The 24,774-nt window shown below is 41.7% G+C and overlaps 1 protein-coding gene across 1 annotated transcript in view; it reads right to left on the bottom strand.

The window, feature by feature from the left end:
• LOC117450721 (protein LTV1 homolog) overlaps positions 1-24,774 on the bottom strand; it is a 35,965-nt gene that overhangs the window by 10,480 nt on the left and 711 nt on the right. Inside the window, 8 exon segments of the mRNA XM_034088648.2 lie at positions 1,661-1,713; positions 5,444-5,589; positions 8,487-8,614; positions 16,204-16,423; positions 17,244-17,376; positions 20,210-20,297; positions 21,792-22,028; positions 24,104-24,235. Of these exon segments, the coding sequence (XP_033944539.1) occupies positions 1,661-1,713; positions 5,444-5,589; positions 8,487-8,614; positions 16,204-16,423; positions 17,244-17,376; positions 20,210-20,297; positions 21,792-22,028; positions 24,104-24,235 (1,137 nt within the window).

Genomic DNA, 24,774 nt, shown 5'->3' with positions numbered 1-24,774 from the left:
ACCTAAATAACAATAAATAACACCCATGGGACAATTGCCGGACGTGATAAATACAATTAAACGTGGTGCGGACAAATAAAGATAACAACAAGCAATGGCTAAAGAAGCATTTTGGTTCCTACACGTTTAATGCATAATGAGGGATTATTTTCTTGCACTTTTTTCTTCATACTGTAAATACTTGTAGAACATTTTGTCAACACGTGACTGATTCATTCCATCTTAAAACACTGCACATGTTTTCATCAGATCGATGTTTAAAAGCTTAATTGGGTCCAGTAAGATATATATATATTTTTTTTAATTATAAAAAGTCTTCTTTAGAAATATATATTATTTTGTATACAAGTGTTTTTCCCATGGAGAACAAAAAGAGTGCTGCACCATAGTTCAACCAGACTGACAATAAGACACAGAGACCTAGAAACCTCTGAACAGTTCAATACAAATAAATCAGGTAAAATAAGCAAAACGTGCAGATAGGACAATATTCCTGATTTAGTGCTACGGTACGTCCACACAGCAGCTTCAGAAGAAACTTCCACCGCTTCCAACGCTTCTCTGCCCATTGACTTTGAATGGGGATGACGTCACTTTGCCTCGCTTTTCCCCGAACTGCATTGTGGGGGAGCGAAGCGAAGATTTCCAGGATTTCCAGGATTCAAAAGTTGAGCAATGTTCAACTTTTGAAGCTGAGCTGGAAGCGCAAGCCAATCAAACACGTTTATGCAAATCTGACAGTACAAGCGCTAGCCAATCAAACCGCGTGTAAGCAGGGAGAACCAGACCGCAGTTCATTTCCTGATATTCCAAACGAGAAGTTACGGTAGCAAATCACCCGGTTCTTTACGAACAGAACTATTACCGGGATACAAACCGGAGGAACCAGGCATGGAGGGAGGGTGGCAGAGACAGTGGGTGAAACTGGTAGGTTTTCGCCTGTTTGGGGAGTTGATATATATATATATATTGCTCGCATAAAATCCCCGGGGTTTTTTGCTTTGTATGTCGGGGGCGGGAGATTCATGTGATTGGTTGTTGGTCGCATTTCTCGCAAAAAATCCCCACACTGTCAGACACGCCCAGCTCCAAGATGTTCAAGATTTTTGAAAAGCTGCTGTGTGGACGTACCATTAAGTGCACAATAATTACTCAAGCCACCATACAGGTGCAAGAAAAAGTATGTGAACCCTTTGGATTCTCCACACATAGCGTTCTGTGTTCCTTCCAAACAACTCGACTTTGGTTTCATCTGTCCACAGAATATGTTGCCAGTAGTGCTGGGGAACATCCAGGTGCTCTTTGGCAAACTTCAAACGGGCAGCAATGTTTTTTCCACCCTGCACTGTGAATGTTTACATGGTGGGTTCAATAAAAACATGAAAACATATAATTGTTTGTGTGGTATTAGTTTAAGCAGACTGTGTTTGTCTATTGTTGTGACTTAGATGAAGATCAGAACACATTTTAGGACCAACTTGTGCAGAAATCCAGGTCATTCCAAAGGGTTGTTTTCTTGCAACTGTATTTGTGCAAGAGTTTACACACAACGTCTTTACTCTGCCTTCTACTGCATTGTTTACACTATCGAAATTTGATTCTACACACATATATATATAAAAAGGAGGTAAAAATTATACAAAATATATATTTTTCTCACCCGTTGAGGTTCCTGAATCAACTTGGGTCTGTTATAGATGGTGGAATATGTGCCTGGAGAAAATAAAGAAACGTAACAGTTATAATAAGACCAGATATCTACAGAAAACAGATTCATATTAACGGTTAAGGTCTCCTCTTTACTCACAATAACACCAGAGGATTAAACTACTGTAATTAAGTCATTCATATATATTCATATTCATTATTCAAGCTCATCTGTTAAAAAGTACCGTAGACAAACACATCACATCAAATGTTAAAAACTATTTTTAAATGTTAATTGTTGATCAGAATTAAGAAGGCATGACCAGTTCCTCTGTAAGCTGAAGAAACAGTACAGTATTATCTTCTGATTCCCTCCATACAGTTTAACCTTTCGCATCAATAGTTCCTACTGGTTATGGTTTTATTTTCCCATCAACCATTTACAGATTGAGCGTAAAGAACAGATACGAATTCAACCTTTGACTTCGGATTGAAACGCTCGGACAGCATCAGGAAACAGATGAAAACACACCTTATCTCTTGTTGTTCAAAAGATCAGAGTTAAAAGGCTAAGTAATCAGTCGTCATGGTGACAGGTAATTAACTTACTAACTTTTCTGGGGTCATCTTTTGTGTCATGAGTTCATCAACTGTTATCCTCAAAGACACATCCTTTAAAAAGTCCTCTCCTGCTGATGTTCAGGTGTATATCAGTATGTAGTGTCTCTACTTTAAAGAGTCCTCTCCTGTTGATGTTCAGGTGTATATCAGTGTCTCTACTTTAAAGAGTCCTCTCCTGCTGATGTTCAGGTGTATATCAGTATGTAGTGTCTCTACTTTAAAGAGTCCTCTCCTGCTGATGTTCAGGTGTATATCAGTATGTAGTGTCTCTACTTTAAAGAGTCCTCTCCTGCTGATGTCCAGGTGCATATCAGTATGTAGTGTCTCTACTTTAAAGAGTCCTCTCCTGCTGATGTTCAGGTGTATATCAGTGTGTAGTGTCTCTACTTTAAAGAGTCCTCTCCTGCTGATGTTCAGGTGTATATCAGTATGTAGTGTCTCTACTTTAAAGAGTCCTCTCCTGCTGATGTTCAGGTGTATATCAGTATGTAGTGTCTCTACTTTAAAGAGTCCTCTCCTGCTGATGTTCAGGTGTATATCAGTATGTAGTGTCTCTACTATAAAGAGTCCTCTCCTGCTGATGTTCAGGTGTATATCAGTATGTAGTGTCTCTACTTTAAAGAGTCCTCTCCTGCTGATGTTCAGGTGTATATCAGTATGTAGTGAGTCTACTTTAAAGAGTCCTCTCCTGCTGATGTTCAGGTGTATATCAGTATGTAGTGTCTCTACTTTAAAGAGTCCTCTCCTGCTGATGTTCAGATGTATATCAGTATGTCGTGTCTCTACTTTAAAGAGTCCTCTCCTGCTGATGTTCAGGTGTATATCAGTATGTAGTGTCTCTACTTTAAAGAGTCCTCTCCTGCTGATGTTCAGATGTATATCAGTATGTCGTGTCTCTACTTTAAAGAGTCCTCTCCTGCTGATGTTCAGGTGTATATCAGTATGTAGTGTCTCTACTTTAAAGAGTCCTCTCCTGCTGATGTTCAGGTGTATATCAGTATGTAGTGTCTCTACTTTAAAGAGTCCTCTCCTGCTGATGTTCAGGTGTATATCAGTATGTAGTGTCTCTACTTTAAAGAGTCCTCTCCTGCTGATGTTCAGATGTATATCAGTATGTCGTGTCTCTACTTTAAAGAGTCCTCTCCTGCTGATGTTCAGGTGTATATCAGTATGTAGTGTCTCTACTTTAAAGAGTCCTCTCCTGCTGATGTTCAGATGTATATCAGTATGTCGTGTCTCTACTTTAAAGAGTCCTCTCCTGCTGATGTTCAGGTGTATATCAGTATGTAGTGTCTCTACTTTAAAGAGTCCTCTAGTGCTGGTGGTCAGGTGTATATCAGTATGTAGTGTCTCTACTTTAAAGAGTCCTCTCCTGCTGATGTTCAGGTGTATATCAGTATGTAGTGTCTCTACTTTAAAGAGTCCTCTCCTGCTGATGTTCAGGTGTATATCAGTATGTCGTGTCTCTACTTTAAAGAGTCCTCTCCTGCTGATGTTCAGGTGTATATCAGTATGTAGTGTCTCTACTTTAAAGAGTCCTCTCCTGCTGATGTTCAGGTGTATCTCAGTATGTAGTGTCTCTACTTTAAAGAGTCCTCTCCTGCTGATGTTCAGGTGTATATCAGTATGTAGTGTCTCTACTTTAAAGAGTCCTCTCCTGCTGATGTTCAGGTGTATATCAGTATGTAGTGTCTCTACTTTAAAGAGTCCTCTCCTGCTGATGTTCAGGTGTATCTCAGTATGTAGTGTCTCTACTTTAAAGAGTCCTCTCCTGATGGTGTTCAGGTGTATATCAGTATGTAGTGAGTCTACTTTAAAGAGTCCTCCCCTGCTGATGTTCAGGTGTATCTCAGTATGTAGTGTCTCTACTTTAAAGAGTCCTCTCCTGATGGTGTTCAGGTGTATATCAGTATGTAGTGAGTCTACTTTAAAGAGTCCTCTCCTGCTGATGTTCAGGTGTATATCAGTATGTAGTGTCTCTACTTTAAAGAGTCCTCTCCTGCTGATGTTCAGGTGTATCTCAGTATGTAGTGTCTCTACTTTAAAGAGTCCTCTCCTGCTGATGTTCAGGTGTATATCAGTATGTAGTGTCTCTACTTTAAAGAGTCCTCTCCTGCTGATGTTCAGGTGTATATCAGTATGTAGTGTCTCTACTTTAAAGAGTCCTCTCCTGCTGATGTTCAGGTGTATCTCAGTATGTAGTGTCTCTACTTTAAAGAGTCCTCTCCTGATGGTGTTCAGGTGTATATCAGTATGTAGTGAGTCTACTTTAAAGAGTCCTCTCCTGCTGATGTTCAGGTGTATCTCAGTATGTAGTGTCTCTACTTTAAAGAGTCCTCTCCTGCTGATGTTCAGGTGTATCTCAGTATGTAGTGTCTCTACTTTAAAGAGTCCTCTCCTGGTGGTGTTCAGGTGTATATCAGTATGTAGTGAGTCTACTTTAAAGAGTCCTCCCCTGCTGATGTTCAGGTGTATATCAGTATGTAGTGTCTCTACTTTAAAGAGTCCTCTCCTGCTGATGTTCAGGTGTATATCAGTATGTAGTGTCTCTACTTTAAAGAGTCCTCTCCTGCTGATGTTCAGGTGCATATCAGTATGTAGTGTCTCTACTTTAAAGAGTCCTCTCCTGCTGATGTTCAGGTGTATATCAGTATGTAGTGTCTCTACTTTAAAGAGTCCTCTCCTGCTGATGTGCAGGTGTATATCAGTATGTAGTGTCTCTACTTTAAAGAGTCCTCTCCTGCTGATGTTCAGGTGTATATCAGTATGTAGTGTCTCTACTTTAAAGAGTCCTCTCCTGCTGATGTTCAGGTGTATATCAGTATGTAGTGTCTCTACTTTAAAGAGTCCTCTCCTGCTGATGTGCAGGTGTATATATATGTATAGAATAGGGCCTCTTTAAAAAGAAATCTTGCTCTCTATTCTAAAAACTTGTATCGTGATGTAATCAGATTAATCATTGATGGATGTTTGTCTCCAGATTAAAGCTGGAATACTTTTGACATTTTGCTTTCTTTATGAGTTAGAAGATTATTAAAGTTTAGTTTTGGTTTCGTTGTTGTGCCGTAATTCCAGGAGATTAGGGAAAACACTGGGAAAAAACAAACAACATATATAACAGAACAGATTTTAAACACGTCTGAGTTTTTGACAGGAAACTGCAGACGGAACTCACTGATGATGGTTTCACAGTCCCACTTCTCCTCTGGACCCTTGATAACAACGGTTTCCATCTCTTCCTCTTCATCTTCATCATCGTCTTCATCCTCCTCCTTCACGGCAGGAAGTTCTTTAGGACCCAAGTCGTCAGGTCTCAAGTATCTAAACAAACAAAACAATAGATAGTCAGTCGAGTTTGCCATTCCATTTTGCTTCGGCTATACTGTGTTTTGTTTTGGTCATGCCAATTGAGAGGTGCAGGAATGAGTCTTACACCCAGGAATAGTGCTGCGTACCTGGACTCACATTCAGGTTCAGGTCCGGACTCAAGTCCAGAGGTTCAGGTTCAGGTCCGGACTTATAAGTCCGGACCTGAACCCATGGCTTGTGTCAAGTTGTGTGAGTAACTAAAGTGAACTTATTGTGAGCTAATTATCAATTGAAATTAACTCATAATCAACTCAAATTCAAACTCGTCAGGTTTATTGTGCTCCCTTCCAACTTGTGTCCACATTTCTCTACAAAGTACAAATGTAAAAAAAACACTTTTTTCCACTTAGTCTACAAATGACTTATGACAGCAACTACAGTGAACTACTACAAAGTTCAATATAATAATAATGTTTACATTATACAGTACATACTACATACATAGTGATGTACATACATACTGTTAGAAATTAAAATCAATGTTGATATGGCGTAATTTTGAATTAAATACACTATTTAATTTAAATCAGTTTTATTCTGAAAATCCGGAAGTTCACACTATTTACTTAATACTTTTATTCTGAAAATTCTTCACTTCCGGTTAGCATTAGCATGTGGGAAAATGCTACGTCTTCAAACCGTGAATCGAAGGTGAAATGACATGTGATGTTGTACACTGAGCACACTGGGATTAGCACTCATTTATTGACACTGAATCACGTTTATCAGGGAATGTTTAAATAACCACAGACACCAGAATATACGTAAGTGCTAGTTTTTTTGCGAGTCCAAGTACCGGTTCCTGACGTTCCGGTTTTAACCGGACTTGAACCGAAACTTTTTACAAGTCCAGTACCGGTTCGGCGTACCGGTACGCAGCACTACCCAGGAATGAGTCAGCATTCCTGTTTCCTCATCTTGAAGTCAACATTTAGATATAAAATACATCAGTAAATACCCCACTGGTCGATTTAAAAACGGTGGTTGCTATCAAGTGTCTAAATGAGACGACTAAACGTCATCACGCCCAACATTAGCCGCCTTTAGCTTAGCGGTGGTGACGTGAAGTCATGTGACCGTGCTGTAGTTCCTTTATAGCTCAACATTAGCCACCTTTAGCTTAGCGGTGGTGACGTGAAGTCATGTGACCGTGCTGTAGTTCCTTTATAGCTCAACATTAGCCTCCTTTAGCTTAGCGGTGGTGATGTGAAGTCATGTGACCGTGCTGTAGTTCCTTTATAGCCCAACATTAGCCTCCTTTAGCTTAGCGGTGGTGACATGAAGTCATGTGACCGTGCTGTGGTTCCTTTATAGCTCAACATTAGCCTCCTTTAGCTTAACGGTGGAGACGTGAAGTCATGTGACCGTGCTGTGGTTCCTTTATAGCTCAACATTAGCCGCCTTTAGCTTAGCGGTGGAGACGTGAAGTCATGTGACCGTGCTGTAGTTCCTTTATAGCTCAACATTAGCCTCATTTAGCTTAGCGGTGGTGACGTGAAGTCATGTGACCGTACTGTAGTTCCTTTATAGCCCAACATTAACCTCCTTTAGCTTAGCGGTGGTGGCCTGAAGTCATGTGACCGTGCTGTAGTTCCTTTATAGCTCAACATTAGCCTCCTTTAGCTTAGCGGTGGAGACGTGAAGTCATGTGACCGTGCTGTAGTTCCTTTATAGCTCAACATTAGCCTCCTTTAGCTTAGCGGTGGTGACGTGAAGTCATGTGACCGTGCTGTAGTTCCTTTATGGCCCAACATTAGCCGCCTTTAGCTTAGCGGTGGTGACATGAAGTCATGTGACCGTGCTGTAGTTCCTTTATAGCTCAACATTAGCCTCCTTTAGCTTAGCGGTGGTGGCGTGAAGTCATGTGACCGTGCTGTAGTTCCTTTATAGCTCAACATTAGCCTCCTTTAGCTTAGCGGTGGTGGCGTGAAGTCATGTGACCGTGCTGTAGTTCCTTTATAGCTCAACATTAGCCTCCTTTAGATTAGCGGTGGTGGCGTGAAGTCATGTGACCATGCTGTAGTTCCTATATAGCCCAACATTAGCCTCCTTTAGCTTAGCGGTGGTGGCGTGAAGTCATGTGACCGTGCTGTAGTTCCTTTATAGCTCAACATTAGCCTCCTTTAGATTAGCGGTGGTGGCGTGAAGTCATGTGACCGTGCTGTAGTTCCTTTATAGCTCAACATTAGCCATCTTTAGCTTAGTGGTGGTGACGTGAAGTCATGTGACCATGCTGTAGTTCCTTTATAGCTCAACATTAGCCTCCTTTAGCTTAGCGGTGGTGACGTGAAGTCATGTGACCGTGCTGTAGTTCCTTTATAGCCCAACATTAGCCTCCTTTAGCTTAGCGGTGGTTACGTGAAGTCATGTGACCGTGCTGTAGTTCCTATATAGCCTAACGTTAGCTTTTTGCTTCTGGAGATTGCATTTACGTTTCAAAAATCATAAAGTGGTGTAAATATAATGGAGATTATCCTGCTGAACAGAGAATAATAAATATTTACTACACGGCTTGGTTGAATACCCGATGCTGATTGGTCAATTCAGACATTTAGGAGGTTATTAATACTTGATGACGACAGACCGCTGGTAAACTAAGAGCTTATTTTCTGCAATATGAGAAAATCCAATGAAAAAATCCCATTGTTTTTTGTCAATGGAGTTCTTGCAATGCTAACTTTCTGGACGACCTACAATAAAACATCCTCAGTGCACCACTCTATAAAGCCTCTTCGAATTTGATCTAAAGCAACATGTACTGGCAGAGAAAACAACTATCTGATGCAGAATCCATCGTCTATCTATCATACCATCAATATGATCAATAAACTCAGAATGAAGGGACTCACTCTTTCCCTTTCTGTATGAAATAGTCTTTTATGACTTCCTCCAGGCGAGCGCTGTCCGGCTGGATGAAGCCCTCCAGCTCGGCGTTGTCCAGCGCTCCAATCTCATCGTCGTCAAACTGCTCGTAAAACTGAAACAAAAACAAAACACAGACTTTTTAACAAGTTTGCCAAGAAACAAAAACAGATTTAAGACCCTGTGTCTGCAGGATGCCGACCCAGATATTGCAGACGGTGTTACTATACCATTATCAAAGTTTCTGAGATAACAACGTCTCTAGTTCTTTTAATTTCCTCTTTTACCTGTTATCTAAACTGTTTTGACATTCAATATATCCGTCTGTGCCGTTGGTTTACATTTAATTTAAGGGGAGCAGAGAGAAGAGAAAATATTTTTCATTGACTTTTTAAATTATTAATATTATTGTTACAGTTAGGGATGCTCCGATCGCCAATTTTGGGGCCGATCGCCGGAACCAGTATCGGCCGATACCGATCGCCGATCCGATCGAGTGGGCGGGGCCTATGGGGATCTTCCATTTAAGTGATGTTTGAAACTCAGTTAATAGCCGCGTTCACACCGCAGGACTTTCCCTGGTACTTTAGTTCCGTTAGTACCAATAATGTCGCGTTCACACCGCCGGGACTACTTAGTGCCGGGAACTCTTTTGGAACTATGTTGGTACTTTTTAGTCCCTGCTAGAGAGGTGGTACGAACCTGGTGACAAAAGAGTGCCAATTTCTATTCTATTTCTATTGGCTGGGCGAATTGCAAACCACGCCCCGTTAGACTCTGAATTTGTTTTGTTAGGCAGCCATTTTTTTCCTCGCTACAAAACCACATCCACACCTGAGCGAGTAGTCTTTTTGTACTTTAAAGCAGTTATGACAACACGTACTTCAACACCGGAGCGGTGGAATGATGAGGAAGTGTCGGCGCTTCTGGCAATTTACTCCAAGGACGGGATGCAGCAGCTTCTACAGAAAGCAGTTCCCAACTCCAAATGTTTTGAGCGATGTTCGCTACTTGAGCTGGGACCCGTGCACAGTGCACACGGATGCCGGGTAAAAATAAAGAAACTCAGGCAGGACTATAAAAAGACCACAATAATAAGAGTGGTAACGATTTTCTATTGTTATTATATATATATATTGCCACTGTTTTTTTAATACTGACACCTAACTTGCACTAAGGCGTGTCTGCTGCTATATATATTGCCACGGTTACATTGTTTTGAAACTACTTACACTTTATTTTACATTTCACACTGTTATTTAACTTCAATTCACATGCATACGACACACCTGGAACAGCATGATGCCGTTATTGTTAGGTCTTGACTGTGCAATAAAACAAACAAACTGGCGAAGCTTTATTTATTGTGTCCCACCCCAAATTTGCAGAATAGAAGAATGTGAGAGCAGACAGGTGTCGGTGGTTGAATTGATCAGAAACACAAGTCTTACACACATAGACACAAGTAATTGATCATGTCATTTGTTTTAGATAAATACGGGAAAAACACCAAACATGGGTTGATGTCCTTTTCCAAAATCAGCCTGAGGGGGCAATATATAATAAATACATAAAGATAAAGTCCATTGTTATAATGGGGTATTTTATTTGTAAATTACTCTTAAGAACTCCATCATGTCTGAGGTCGGAAAGTAAACAAACGCCTCATACAGCGGATGGGCTTTATACCCCCTCCCCCGTGTAGTTCTTCTTCTCTCGTTTTTTTGTTGTACTCGCCGTGAAGTGGTTTTGCGGCCTGCCAGTAAACCCAGAGAAGAAGAAGACGAAGTGACGTCAGCGTAATCGTGCCTCAGGGAAAGTACTGCGGTGTGAATGCGATTGGCACTAGCCCCCTGGCGGATTTAGTGCCGTGGTACTTTAGTGGTACTTTAGTGCCGGCACTAAAGTACCGCAAGTCCTGCGGTGTGAAAGCGGCTAATGCTCATTCACTGGCGCTTCCACAAACAACAACCAACATAATTAATTATTTCTTTATTTCTCTCTCTCTCTCTCTCTCTCTCTCTCTGTAATAAGAACAACACCAAAGTAATCTGTTTTCCCAAGGATGTGGTCTCTGACTTGGCTGAGAAGATCCTGCATGTTGGGGCTGAACATCCGACTGTGAAGAATGTGGTTCTGCACATTGGAACAGATGATGTTGTGAAACAAGAGTCAGAAGTGTTGAAAGAAAACTTTTTCTGGGACCGCAGACATCTTTTCAAGGCGAATGGAGTTTGCCTGAACAAGTCAGGAGTGAAATTGTTTATCTCTAACATATTCAACTGCCTGCATCAATCTGTTCCCTCTGCCAAGGACAAGCGGCAAGAGGAATCAAAACAAGAGAAAGGCACAACACATCGCTCAGAAAACCACTGCACCCGCCTGAGGAAAGTCTTGATTATGGGAGACAAATGGAGGAGTCTCCACCGCCCTTCACCCCCCCTATCACCGCTGAGGATACTCTTCCTTCACCCCACAGCTCTCTCTACTCTCCGTTCACCCTCGCCCACCCTCCTGGAGATCGCTGAACACATGAAGGAGATACAGAGGGCTGGCACCGATTCCTTCCTGGAGTTCAATAAACAAACTAGGGCGATACGCAGGGCTGGCAGCATGTCCTTTACCCCCGCTCCTCAACGACGCCCATCAAAATCACCGAAGCAGAGACGCGCACCACCTCCCTCGTCTCCGTCACCGTGCCTACGTCAACCACCTCCTCCCCCTGGACGCACACCAACACCCCCGTTACCATGCCTACCACAATCATCCGGACCAAAACGTCCTCCCCCCCCTTCAAGACTGCTGTCTCCGAAGCCTGATAGGGATGTGTGTCAAACGTTTGTGTGAGTTTATCTAATTTAGCAGTGATTCCATGTCAGCCACAGCTTGTTACAAAAAACCTGACTGATAGTGTGTTTAACAAACTTAAACTAGCTTTATTAAATGGCAGGTCTTTGGCAGGTAAAACATTTTTAATCAATGATTTTATCACTGAGCACAATCTCGATTTTATGTTTTTAACAGAAACTTGGATTGAACAAAATAACAGTGCAGCTGTTCTTATCGAATCAACACCTCCCAACTTTAGTTTTATGAGTCAGGAAAGAATGCAAAAGAGAGGGGGTGGAGTTGCTATTCTGTTCAATGATTTCCCTTCAATGCAGGAAGACATCGTATGGAAACTTTGCTTCTTTTGAATATGTGGCCCTTCAGCTGAAATGCTCCTCTCGAGCTCTGTTCCTAAATATCTATAGACCACCCAAATACTGTGCAAGCTTTTCTGATGACTTTACTGAACTGCTGTCTATAGTGTGTATTGACTTTGACCGTCTAGTCATTGTTGGTGATTTTAACATCCATGTTGACAACCCCCAGGACAGAGGGGCTAAAGAACTGTTCTGTGTTCTTGATAGCTATGGACTGACTCAGCATGTGACGGAGCCCACGCACAATAAGGGGCACACTCTGGACTTAATTATCTCAAAGGGTCTGAATATCTCTGAGGTTGTGGTGACTGATGTTGCGCTCTCTGATAATTCCTTTGAGAGCTCTATTTCTGTTCACAGACATGTTCAAAAAGAGGTAACCACAAAGCGATATTTAACTGAAAATACTAGGGAAATGTCCGCTACAACTCTTACTACTTTTAAATCCAGGCTGAAGACTTTTCTTTTTGTCGCTGCTTTTAATTTAAACTGAGCTGTTGTGTTCATCAGTAAAGTGGAACTTCTGTGTGAACTATTCATATCTTAAACTGCACTGTAACTTTTTATTCATGTACTTTTTATTCATGTATTTTTTATTTCATTCATTTTTTGTAAAGCACCTTGAATTGCCTTGTGTTGAAAGGTGCTATATAAATAAACTTGCCTTGCCTAGGTCTAACTCTGTGTGAGAGAGAGAGAGAGAGAGGAGAGAGAGAGAGAGAGAGAGAGAGAGAGAGAGAGAGAGAGAGAGAGAGAGAGAGAGAGAGAGAGAGAGAGAGAGAGAGAGAGAGAGAGAGAGAGTGAGAGAGTGAGTGCGTGCGTGTGTGCGTGTGTGTTGCTCGGCTCACCGGTCCGTCACAGTGGGTGGAGCTGCAGGAAAAAAAATCTGCCAGAACGGTGAAGCCATTTTGGCGAGCTTGTTTTGCCGCGCAGAGAAAAGTGTCATGTATTTTATAGAGAGCCCCGATCGATCGATCGGCGCATCCGTAGTTATTATTATTATTATACTAAACGGTATTTATGGAAATAAGTGAATGGCATCAGGAGGTGTTTATGAATATATGGTTGGGGTACAGTCTTCAATAAATGTATCAATATAAATTGTATTTGTATTCTTAATAATAATAATAACACATGGTATGATCTTGATAGCGCTTTTCCCATGTGTTGTCTATCATGTTTAAAAAAGAAAATGCATTTGGCCATAAATTGTGTAAAAGCTGAATACAATGCAAATCAGAGTTTTATTTAAATATAATATTTATGTACATTAAAAAAATGCAGCTTTTGGTCTGAGGACTAAAGCAGAGAGCTGTGAAACATGGACTGCATACAAGAGAAAGGATGTTGTAAACGCCGAGTCTCCTGTTGTGTTCCCTGTTCCTTTGTTCCTGTCTTTATGCATCTGGTGTTTTGATAAACACCTTCTCTACAGAGGGAAACCTTTCAAGAAAGATGGACACCATTGCTGGAGGGAATAGGAGGAACTGGGATTAATACTGGAAGAAAAATAATAAAATATGGCTTCTTTAAAATGAGGAATTTTCATTTTTGAAATATTCTGGTACATGGATATTTTTCCTAAGTATATTGGACTGTATCATTGTAATATGTAGGATGACCTTATACAGTATATAACCCATCTTATTTTATTTTTGTTATACCTGTGTTACTTACGTTCTCAGTGTTATTATTGATTTGATTTCTATGCGTTTTGTTTTTCATATTCTCATGTAGGGCTGCAACAAACGACTCATTTGATAATCGATTAATCTTTCGATTAATGAAACGATTAATCGACTATTCGGACTATTACTGTACGCCTTGCACAATTTCTCAAACGCTCTTATTTAGCCAACAACTTTTAGATGTAGCTTGAGGTTGCTTTAGGCATGTGGAAACTAACAATGAAGACAATAAAGATGAATACTTGATTCAAAAATACATATTATTAAATTAACTTAACAAATTGTGAACAAAATGAACATTGCTTTTTATTTAAATTAAATAAATAATATTTCACATAAAAAAAAAACAGTGTTTTAGCAAATAATAAATAATGTGATGACAGAACTGTAAACAGAATAGCTGAAACTTTAACAAACTAAATACCTCAGTTTCCTCTAATCATTAACCCATGTTTGTATAACTGAGTTAGCTCCGTGTGTTGCTGCTAGCATGCAGAACAGGTGGAAACGTTCCTCGTGGACGGGGCTACAGAGCTGCTAGAAAGACAGTGGAACCCGGTGCATTCCTCCGTCTGAATGTGGAGCACTTTGGATACATGTTTAGACAACCTGCTCATGTTACCGCCCTCACATTCTGAACTCTTATTGCATCTCCACATCGAGACGCGCAAAGTTTAACAACACCTCGGAGCGGCGTTCTCTCCGCAGTGCTCCGCTGCATGCAGCAGCCGTGTGTGTGTTGCTGCATGGAGCAGCCGCGTGTGTGTAAACGGCCCCGCCCCCTCCCACACAGACCAGGGAGAGAGATCTCGTCTGATCGAAAATACATCATAGACGCATTTGTTTGTCTTTTTACACATTATAAACGAGCTGGCCACACTAAGACTGCGATATAATGTTTTTGTATCAATAATACATCACATATATTTTTTAAATGTCTCCAGTACCGATAACGTTGTAGCTTAACGGCGCGTAAAACGCACGTGATGACGTCACCAACGAATCGACGACTGAATTAGTTGTTGCACCCCTATTCTCATGTTGAACTTCTTGGATTTGGGACCTTCTACCTTCTACCCCTTCTTAACCCTCGTGTTGTGTTCGAAAGCTGTTCCCGTTCATGGTGTTCGCGGGTACATTTTGACCCATGATTTATCTCAGTCCAAAACACTCAAAAAGAATGACTATCATCCAATATTACTACATCATAACTAACTTATAATGCATTCATAACCGTACAGTCCTGTAGTAATTTAATGTTATGGCCCAAACACATTACACCACATATTTAAGTAAAACATGTGATTCAATTCCCTCATTATATTTCCTATAGTGAAGACAGTGGATCATTACGTTATCTGACTACAATAGACTATTAGAATACAATCTCCCCCAAAAAGATTTAAATTATTGTTACAGTGGATGAAGGGGGGGCTGGGGTGTCTAAAGTCAAACATGAATCTTGATTGGGCCAAATGTGATCGTGAGTCACCCTCAACAATTCTGCCTGCACGGGTCTGATTTTCAAGACCCGCTCCCGCCCCCGCGACGTGCAATACCGAACCCGCCCCGCTACCCGCACATATTGCCAATTAGTTCCGCAACCCGACCCGTCGGCACAAGATCCGCAACCTGACCCGAACCCGCATATATATGGGCAGTGAAAACGTGCAATTATTAACACACGCAGTTGCATATTTGTCTCAAAAAGCGTGGGATGTTGGTTATTTCCTCCATCTAGGAACCAACAGCCTCCAGACGGTGGATTTCGCTCTTGAGGAAGTGTTATTGAAAATGCTGTATTCTCCGCTAGAGAGCATCACCTCAGCCATTTCGAATGTGGCGCGCTCAGCAGCAGATTGATGCGCTGCAGAGGTTATGATTATGCACGGTCCCGCGGGGGAGAGGTCTGAGGATTTAAACATTAAACTAAATTATTATTATTTTAATATATTTATTATGCAATACCCGCGACCCGCATCATCTTTGTTTTACCCAGAACCGAACCCGGAAAATAGCGTTTGAAAAAATACCACCCGCGAATCACCTTTTTTGCGGGTCACCCGATGCAGAACTCTGGCCTGCATCGGGTGACTCTGCCCCAGACCCGAACACCAAATGATACACTTTTTTTTTTTAGAGACCTTCAGACTTGGCTAAAATTATCAAAATCAGTTTTGAAGTGTTTATATAGCTGTTGTGGAGGATATCATGAAGCCTTGTTCAGATAAAAAAAACACTAGAGCGTAGTTATTATATCATTTTAACTTGAATCGTTAAATGGAGGTGTGTGGCCCAGTGGGTTGTGCGTAGGTGTTCGGATCAGGGGGTCACAGGTTCAAACCCCACTGCAGTCAGCATAGCCGCTTTCACACCAAGTACTTTGCCATACTTAGTGCCCAGCACTTAATACCCCCATGGAACTAAGTACAGATCGCTTTTCTCTCCCCAGGATAGTCCCACCTCTCGAGCAGGCACTAAAAATGGGGATAAAAGTTCTGTAAGTAAGTACTCTTTTTGGTGTGAACGCAAAATTCCAGGCACTAACGGAATTAAGCGGGAAAAGTACTCCGGTGTGAACGCGCCTCATGTCGTTGTGTCCCTGAGACACTTCCCCAAATTGCCCCTGTGGGGATTGTCCACAGTATTGAGTATGTACGTCGCTTTGGATAAAAGCGTCTAACAAGTGATGTAATGTCATGAATCGCCCGACCCGAACACAACATAAGGGTTGAAGAAACTGTTAATCTGAATTGGAGTACTAATGGATGTAAAGGGGAATGTGAGAGAATAAGTAATAAAGAATAAACCTTCTCGAAGCGGTCGTCCAGCAGGGTGAGCTGCTCGTTCCTCCTCATCACCGACGAGGACATGGAGTATTCTGTGAAGCGACTCTTCGTCTCCTCGTCCATGAAAAGAAACTCTTTAGCGCGTCGCTCTCCGTCCTCGTCCGAAAACTCTGAGTCAACGTCTCCTTCCTCGTCTGTGTCCTCCCACCCGTCACCATCTTCATCTTCCTCATCGCCACCTCTGGCAAAAAGGCAAACATTTTAAAATCCTCAAACAAATTGCATCACCAATTAAAAAATCATTACATTTAGCCGACGCATTTATTCAGACAATAAGTTAAATCGTGTTGGAGTTAAAGGGACACCAATGAGTCGGGAACAGAACAATTATCTGGTTTACATTTTAACCGTTGACTCCCAGTCATTTCCCAGGCAGACATGCAGTTTGTGTCTCTCTTTTATATCATAATGAATATCTGAGACTGACACAATTATAGATTTAAAGTAGTGCTGTCAAAATAATCGCGTTAACGGCGGTAATTAATTTTTTGAATTAATTGCGTTAAAATATTTAACGCATTTAACGCATGTTAATGAATTAAGACCCTACGGTTTGATGATTGATAGGCGTGTGGGCTGTCTTTCATTTTGACATGCAGAACATTTTTATAATAAACATAGATCTGTATGTTAAATGGATATATCCGCCATCTTTCATTTATCTTTCCATTCCCACAACAATATACATAAATAAATGGCATATTTTGGACATAGTTCGAATGGTGATTAATCTGATTAATTAATTTTTAAGCCGTGATTAATCTGATTAAAAATTGTAATCGTTTGACAGCCCTAATTCAAATACATCATTTTAAAGTTCAAGAAACTGGCTTGGACATTTTCACTATTTTCTGACTTTTTATAGAACAAACAGGTTACTGGATTAGTCGAGAAAATAATCATGAAATGAATTGATGATGAAAATAATTGCAGGTGCTTCCAACCCACTGAAAGTCGAAACAGGGAAAATGTGTAGAGATTATTTAGATTTGATCACTTACTCTACTTCCATTGCTCCACACATCACGTTTGCTTTCATGATGAAGTCGTCGTCCAGCTGGTTTTCGGGGTTTTCGTAATCGAAGTCTTCGTCCAGAGCGGCCACGATGTCGGGGTCCAAGTCCGGCCGCGGTCCTGAGGGAATTTAGAAAATGTTAAAGGTCCCCTATTATACTGTTCTTCATCAACAGGTCTCAGATATATACAGAGCCTGTCTCTGATTGGCTGAAACACCAAACAGATCATTGCAGCATTACCCATGTTGATGTAGAAGAGACATGGAGAAGAGGGGACACATGTTGATGTAGAAGAGACACGGAGAAGAGGGGACACATGTTGATGTAGAAGAGACATGGAGAAGAGGGGACACATGATGTAGAAGAGACATGGAGAAGAGGGGACACATGTTGATGTAGAAGAGGGGACACATGTTGATGTAGAAGAGACATGGAGAAGAGGGGACACATGTTGATGTAGAAGAGACATGAAGAAGAGGGGACACATGTTGATGTAGAAGAGACATGAAGAAGAGGGGACACATGTTGATGTAGAAGAGACATGAAGAAGAGGGGACACATGTTGATGTAGAAGAGACACGAAGAAGAGGGGACACATGTTGATGTAGAAGAGGGGACACATGTTGATGTAGAAGAGACATGAAGAAGAGGGGACACATGTTGATGTAGAAGAGACATGAAGAAGAGGGGACACATGTTGATGTAGAAGAGACACGAAGAAGAGGGGACACATGTTGATGTAGAAGAGACACGAAGAAGAGGGGACACATGTTGATGTAGAAGAGGGGACACATGTTGATGTAGAAGAGACATGAAGAAGAGGGGACACATGTTGATGTAGAAGAGACATGAAGAAGAGGGGACACATGTTGATGTAGAAGAGACACGAAGAAGAGGGGACACATGTTGATGTAGAAGAGGGGACACATGTTGATGTAGAAGAGACATGAAGAAGAGGGGACACATGTTGATGTAGAAGAGACATGAAGAAGAGGGGACACATGTTGATGTAGAAGAGACATGGAGAAGAGGGGACACATGTTTGATGTAGAAGAGACATGAAGAAGAGGGGACACATGTTGATGTAGAAGAGACATGAAGAAGAGGGGACACATGTTGATGTAGAAGAGACATGAAGAAGAGGGGACACATGTTGATGTAGAAGAGACATGGAGAAGAGGGGACACATGCTGATGAAGAAGAGACATGAAGAAGAGGAGACACATGTTGATGTAGAAGAGACATGGAGAAGAGGGGACACATGTTGATGTAGAAGAGACACGAAGAAGAGGGGACACATGTTGATGTAGAAGAGACACGAAGAAGAGGGGACACATGTTGATGTAGAAGAGACATGGAGAAGAGGGGACACATGTTGATGTAGAAGAGACACGAAGAAGAGGGGACACATGTTGATGTAGAAGAGGGGACACATGTTGATGTAGAAGAGACATGAAGAAGAGGGGACACATGTTGATGTAGAAGAGACATGAAGAAGAGGGGACACATGTTGATGTAGAAGAGACACGAAGAAGAGGGGACACATGTTGATGTAGAAGAGACACGAAGAAGAGGGGACACATGTTGATGTAGAAGAGGGGACACATGTTGATGTAGAAGAGACATGAAGAAGAGGGGACACATGTTGATGTAGAAGAGACATGAAGAAGAGGGGACACATGTTGATGTAGAAGAGACATGAAGAAGAGGGGACACATGTTGATGTAGAAGAGACACGAAGAAGAGGGGACACATGTTGATGTAGAAGAGACACGAAGAAGAGGGGACACATGTTGATGTAGAAGAGGGGACACATGTTGATGTAGAAGAGACATGAAGAAGAGGGGACACATGTTGATGTAGAAGAGACATGAAGAAGAGGGGACACATGTTGATGTAGAAGAGACACGAAGAAGAGGGGACACATGTTGATGTAGAAGAGGGGACACATGTTGATGTAGAAGAGACATGAAGAAGAGGGGACACATGTTGATGTAGAAGAGACATGAAGAAGAGGGGACACATGTTGAATGTAGAAGAGACATGAAGAAGAGGGGACACATGTTGATGTAGAAGAGACATGGAGAAGAGGGGACACATGTTGATGTAGAAGAGACATGAAGAAGAGGGGACACATGTTGATGTAGAAGAGACATGAAGAAGAGGGGACACATGTTGATGTAGAAGAGACATGAAGAAGAGGGGACACATGTTGATGTAGAAGAGACATGGAGAAGAGGGGACACATGGTTGATGTAGAAGAGACATGAAGAAGAGGGGACACATGTTGATGTAGAAGAGACATGGAGAAGAGGGGACACATGTTGATGGAGAAGAGACATGAAGAAGAGGGGACACATGTTGATGTAGAAGAGACATGAAGAAGAAGGGGACACATGTTGATGTAGGAGAGACCATGAAGAAGAGGGGACAAATGTTGATGTAGAAGAGACATGAAGAAGAGGGGACACATGTTGATGTAGAAGAGACATGGAGAAGAGGGGACACATGTTGATGTAGAAGAGACATGGAGAAGAGGGGACACATGTTGATGTAGGAGAGGACATGGAGAAGAGGGGACACATGTTGATGTAGAAGAGACATGAAGAAGAGGGGACACGTGTTGATGTAGAAGAGACATGGAGAAGAGGGGACACATGTTGATGTAGGAGAGACATGAAGAAGAGGGGACACATGTTGATGTAGAAGAGACATGAAGAAGAGGGGACACATGTTGAAGTAGAAGAGACATGAAGAAGAGGGGACACATGTTGATGTAGAAGAGACATGAAGAAGAGGGGACACATGTTGATGTAGAAGAGACATGAAGAAGAGAGGACACATGTTGATGTAGAAGAGACATGGAGAAGAGGGGACACATGTTGATGTAGAAGAGACATGAAGAAGAGTATTTTGCATAATAGGTGACCTTTAAAGCCGAGCATGTTTACCTGAGATCGGAGCGGCTTTGTTCAGGAGACCCACCTCCTCCTCAAACTCCGAGGCGAACACGGAGGAGGGGAGGTTCAGCGTGGACGCCTGTCCATCGGAGAAACAACAGGGAGCAGTTTAGAGAAGCTTTTCATTTGGGTTCAACCGACCGTCTGAATGTACACAGACTTCTACAGCTTACGTCAGATGCGTTCAAGTGCATTATTCTGGCACAGGAAGATTATGTTATCGGACATTATAAAACAGAATATTGTTGTTCTATTTTTAGACACATCTCGACTGGTTGGGCACCCCTGGTGTACATAATGGAGACAGGTGGAGGTGGGAGTCGAGCACCAGTAGGCTCATGGCTTAGGAAATAGAGAGGAAACCTGTTACTTTGTTAATGATAGTGGCTTATGGAAATAAATAAACACACAGATATTATTGTCTGGCCATTGTCTGCCAGTGTTAAGTTAATTATCTGTTATATTTCTGTATGATTTTGGCCGCTACAATGTTAGAATAATACTTAGACGGCAACATGTTGGACTATTGCATCTCGAAGACACATATTTGTGTCTATTCCTCTCAGTTCTGGGACTATAGGTGAAAACATATGTTAATGTCTTTTAAAAAGTTCCTCATGAATGTCCACACGGTGTCGCCATCCACACAAAAACAAAAACTAGTTATTTATAGTTCGGCTGCCTACAGTACTTCTCCACCAAACGTCACTAGTAGCTTTTAAGTAACCTTGAAATCAAACCGATTGAAAAAAGGACAAACCTGGCAACATAATCTGAAACGTGACAGCTTTTTTAAGATGTCAAAAATATTTGAAAAGATGCTCAAACCCAATTCCGCTGACACCCGGACGCAATGCGAATATTCGCTGCGGCTGTCGGCTGTGTTTACTCGCATCATTCAAACAAGACGTGCTGGCTCGGGGGCGACAACTACAACAAGATGAACATATTTGACCGTGATTTAATCGTTTCTAAATGATGCCGAAGTAACAACATACTGATACCGGTTAGTAAAAACCATGAATTAATGCTTTGACCAGTCTGCAGACAGACGGCAGACGAACACCCTTTTAGAATGCGTGTTTTCTGAACGGAGATCGGCTAAGCTAACGCAGTATATGCTCCGACCGTCCACACTCACAACAACGGCCTACAGACATAAATAAACCAGCGACTGTATTCTCCATGACACAGGCAGTCTGTGGTTTGGACTGGTTTAACTTCTGTCTAGTTTCTGAACAGAGATGAGGAGCTGTGAGCTCTGAGGCTAACGGCTAACGGCTGATGTGTTCTGGTTCTACGTCAGTGACGGCAGGCGGGGCCTCACCCCGCCTGGCTACCGCGAGATCGCGTCACGGGAATTTGAGGCGAATGTCGCGGTGCGATTGAGGCGATTGGAGGGGGGCGCGACAAACGCTCAAGTTCAATTTGTTCAACTCGAGCGTTTGTCGCGGCCCCCTCCAATCGCCTCAATCGCACCGCGACATTCGCATCAACGCCCCAAACATCGCGTCCGGTGTGAACGCAGCGTCAGCGAGAGACGTTCCCAGGATTTGAATGTTTCTGAGTTCACTTACAGGCAGGACAGTGACCCCCCTCCTCTGTCCTCATCGTCGTCCTCCTCCTCATCATCATCTTTGTCTTCCTCTTCATCCTTGAGAGGAGTCTTCCCTGCTTTAGTGTGTGAGGTGCGGGCGGCCACCAGCTCAAAGGGGGTCGACGGCTCCTTCAGGTGCTGCAGGTAGTTGTAGTTATCGTCAAAGAACACTCCAAACGCCCTCTGCTGCTCCAGCTGCTTGTCCACGTCCACCTGAGGAACAACACATTTCATTATCTTGCTTTCATTGGACTTTCAGCTTCAAGATCTCCCATCATGCTACTTTTAGTCCCCGATACCCCTCTGTTCCAGCCCCGTGAGGGAAGCGCTGATCTGGGTCGAGTGGCAGGAGGCCTTTAATTAGTCTGTATCGTTTCTGTTGTGATTCTGCTCGTACCGTACGGAGACATGAGAGTTAATAGAACAAAGTGCTGTTAAATGAAATAAGCTGATGAATAAAAAGTATAAAAACAAAAGAAGCATCAAGAGAGGCTTTTTAATAAAGACTATAGTTAGAGCTGGTTTCAGATTACATGACATGTCACTTGATTTGATATACTTTATTTATACTTTGCATTCGACCCATCCTAGTGTTAGGAGCAGTGGGCTGCCATTTTGAACGGCGCCCGGGGAGCAGTGTAGGGAACGGTGCCTTGCTCAGGGACACCTCGGTAGCACTTGGTCTTGCCGGGACTTGAACTGGTGACCTTACAGTTGCCAAGCTAAGTCCCTATCGACTTCGCCACCACCGCACTTGTTAGAAACTCTTATCCAAACTTACATACATTCAATACTTTGGGCGATTCCCGCAGGAGCCATTTGAGGTTCAAGGTTCTTTATTGTCAGACTGACAGCGCTACAGAGTAATGATGTCGTTGAAAATCAGGCTTCTCCAACAATGCAACACAATAATACAGATAAGCAGATAATATTAAAGCAATATTAAAGTATATTATATATATAAAAGTAATACAAAAGAAAAATAGTTCTAAGAAAAGTGAGGGGGAAAAAGTGGAATAGTGCAACACGAGTCTATATACGAGTTATTGGAATGATATATTAGATAATAGATAAATAATTACTCAGTAGCAGATGAATGTTGTGAAATAGTTTCAGTCTTATTGCCTGCGGCCACATCCTCCTCTCATCCTAGTCCCTATGCTTGCCTCCTGGGTCCGACATGTTATCGTATTTTACCTCATTATATTTGTATGTTACACTATCTTGACTTTTGATTATTATCCTGTAATTGTATTTATCTCCTAGCTCTGTAATGAATGTTTGCTCGTCTGTAACGCCCACCGACACAAACATGTTTTGTATATAAATACACTTTGAATTGCTTTGATAAGACGTTTCCAACTCATGAGAAAATCACATATATTGATATTGCAACATTATGTTAGGGTTGACTGTTTACAATGACATGTGTATCTATTACATTCATAGAAAGGCCAGAAAAGCAGTTCAGAAAATGACATTATCTGATTATTGTGTAGATGTTAAGACACTTTTGTAAGACTACAACTAGTTTCATATCAAAATATTGATGTAATAACAATACATGCCGTCTGTTCGCTCACATTTAAGAGGCTGCTAAATACACCTGAGCAGTCGCTTGATATTACCAAGACAGGAAAGATAACAGAACACAAGCAGAGTTTCAACTTCTTACAGCTTCTTAATAATCTTAAAGGGATGGCCGTGGCTCAGTGGATAGTGCGCTGAACTTGGAATCAGGGCGTAGCAAGTTTGAGTCCCACTCCCACTGCAGTCAGCATGTCGTTGTGTCCCTGGGCCACTTGCTGTGATTGCTCACAGTACTGAATGTATGCGAGTCGCTTTGGATAAAAGTGACTAACATGTAACGTAATGTTAAAACAGTGCTCTTAACACAGACATTCCCGACCAGGGGCTGCACGTTCAAGGCTTTTCTTCCTGCGCCTGAAGTCAGAAAGCGAATGAACCCCTGAGGTTACTCTTCTTTTTTATATGCCAGTTACGAACAGAGAGTAACATGACATTTAATAAAAGAAAACAGTTAAAGTTGCACTTTCTCAATGCATTTGAACCTGTCATCTGATTGTGTGTGTTTCATCGTTGTACCTTTAATCTAAAATGTATTTTTTTATATGTCTACCATTTGCTATTTTTAGTGTGTTCTTAAGTCTTTTACTGGTAACTGTATTCTGTGTGATATCAATGTTCTGTGAAATGTCTATGTGAAGCACCTTGAACTGCACTTGTTGAAAGGTGCTATACAAATAAAGATTATTATTAAAGTGTACCTTTCCGGTCTGCAGCAGGACGTGCTGAGGGGCTTTTTCATCGGCAGCCAGCGGGTCTCTCTGACTCCTGTGCACGAGGTGAAAGGTCACCGCCTTCTTCTTCTCGATGAACGACTTCTTCTTTCGATGAGGCTGTGAGAGACAGAGAGAGGAGGGATTAGTGCCGATCGCTGGTGAATATATATAACAGGAGAGTCTTAAATGAAACAGAAAAAGGACGGGACAGGAGGATTTCCCGCTGTAGAAATCCATCACTGAGGATTCTGCTTTTATACTCTGAAAGTGACTTTACCCGTTCACACTGTTGGCTGTTATTTTATACTTTTCATGCAGAAATGTTGTTTTCCGACTCATAAATAGCATATTTCTCTGTTTTATTGTATATCTATCTGAATATTTCAGGCTTTGACAAAACAAGACATTTTAACTGAACTTATTGAAACTGGGATGGACATTTCTACTACTTTGTGAGATTTGAAAGACCATAATACGTGACATTAATTGATAGATTGTCATTAGTTAGAGCCCTTGCAAAACAGCATGCTCTTGACTGAAACCTGTTATGTATATATATATATATATATATATCTGAGATCCATGCCTTATACTGTATATAACATAGATTCGCGATCTAATATTGGCACCCTTTTCTACTTGGTAAAGCAATGTTA

This window comes from Pseudochaenichthys georgianus, chromosome 1, assembly GCF_902827115.2.
Source record: "Pseudochaenichthys georgianus chromosome 1, fPseGeo1.2, whole genome shotgun sequence".
Lineage (NCBI taxonomy): Eukaryota > Metazoa > Chordata > Actinopteri > Perciformes > Channichthyidae > Pseudochaenichthys > Pseudochaenichthys georgianus.
The sequence above is the reverse complement of the archived record's forward strand: the minus strand, read 5'-3'. Positions and strand labels throughout refer to the sequence as shown.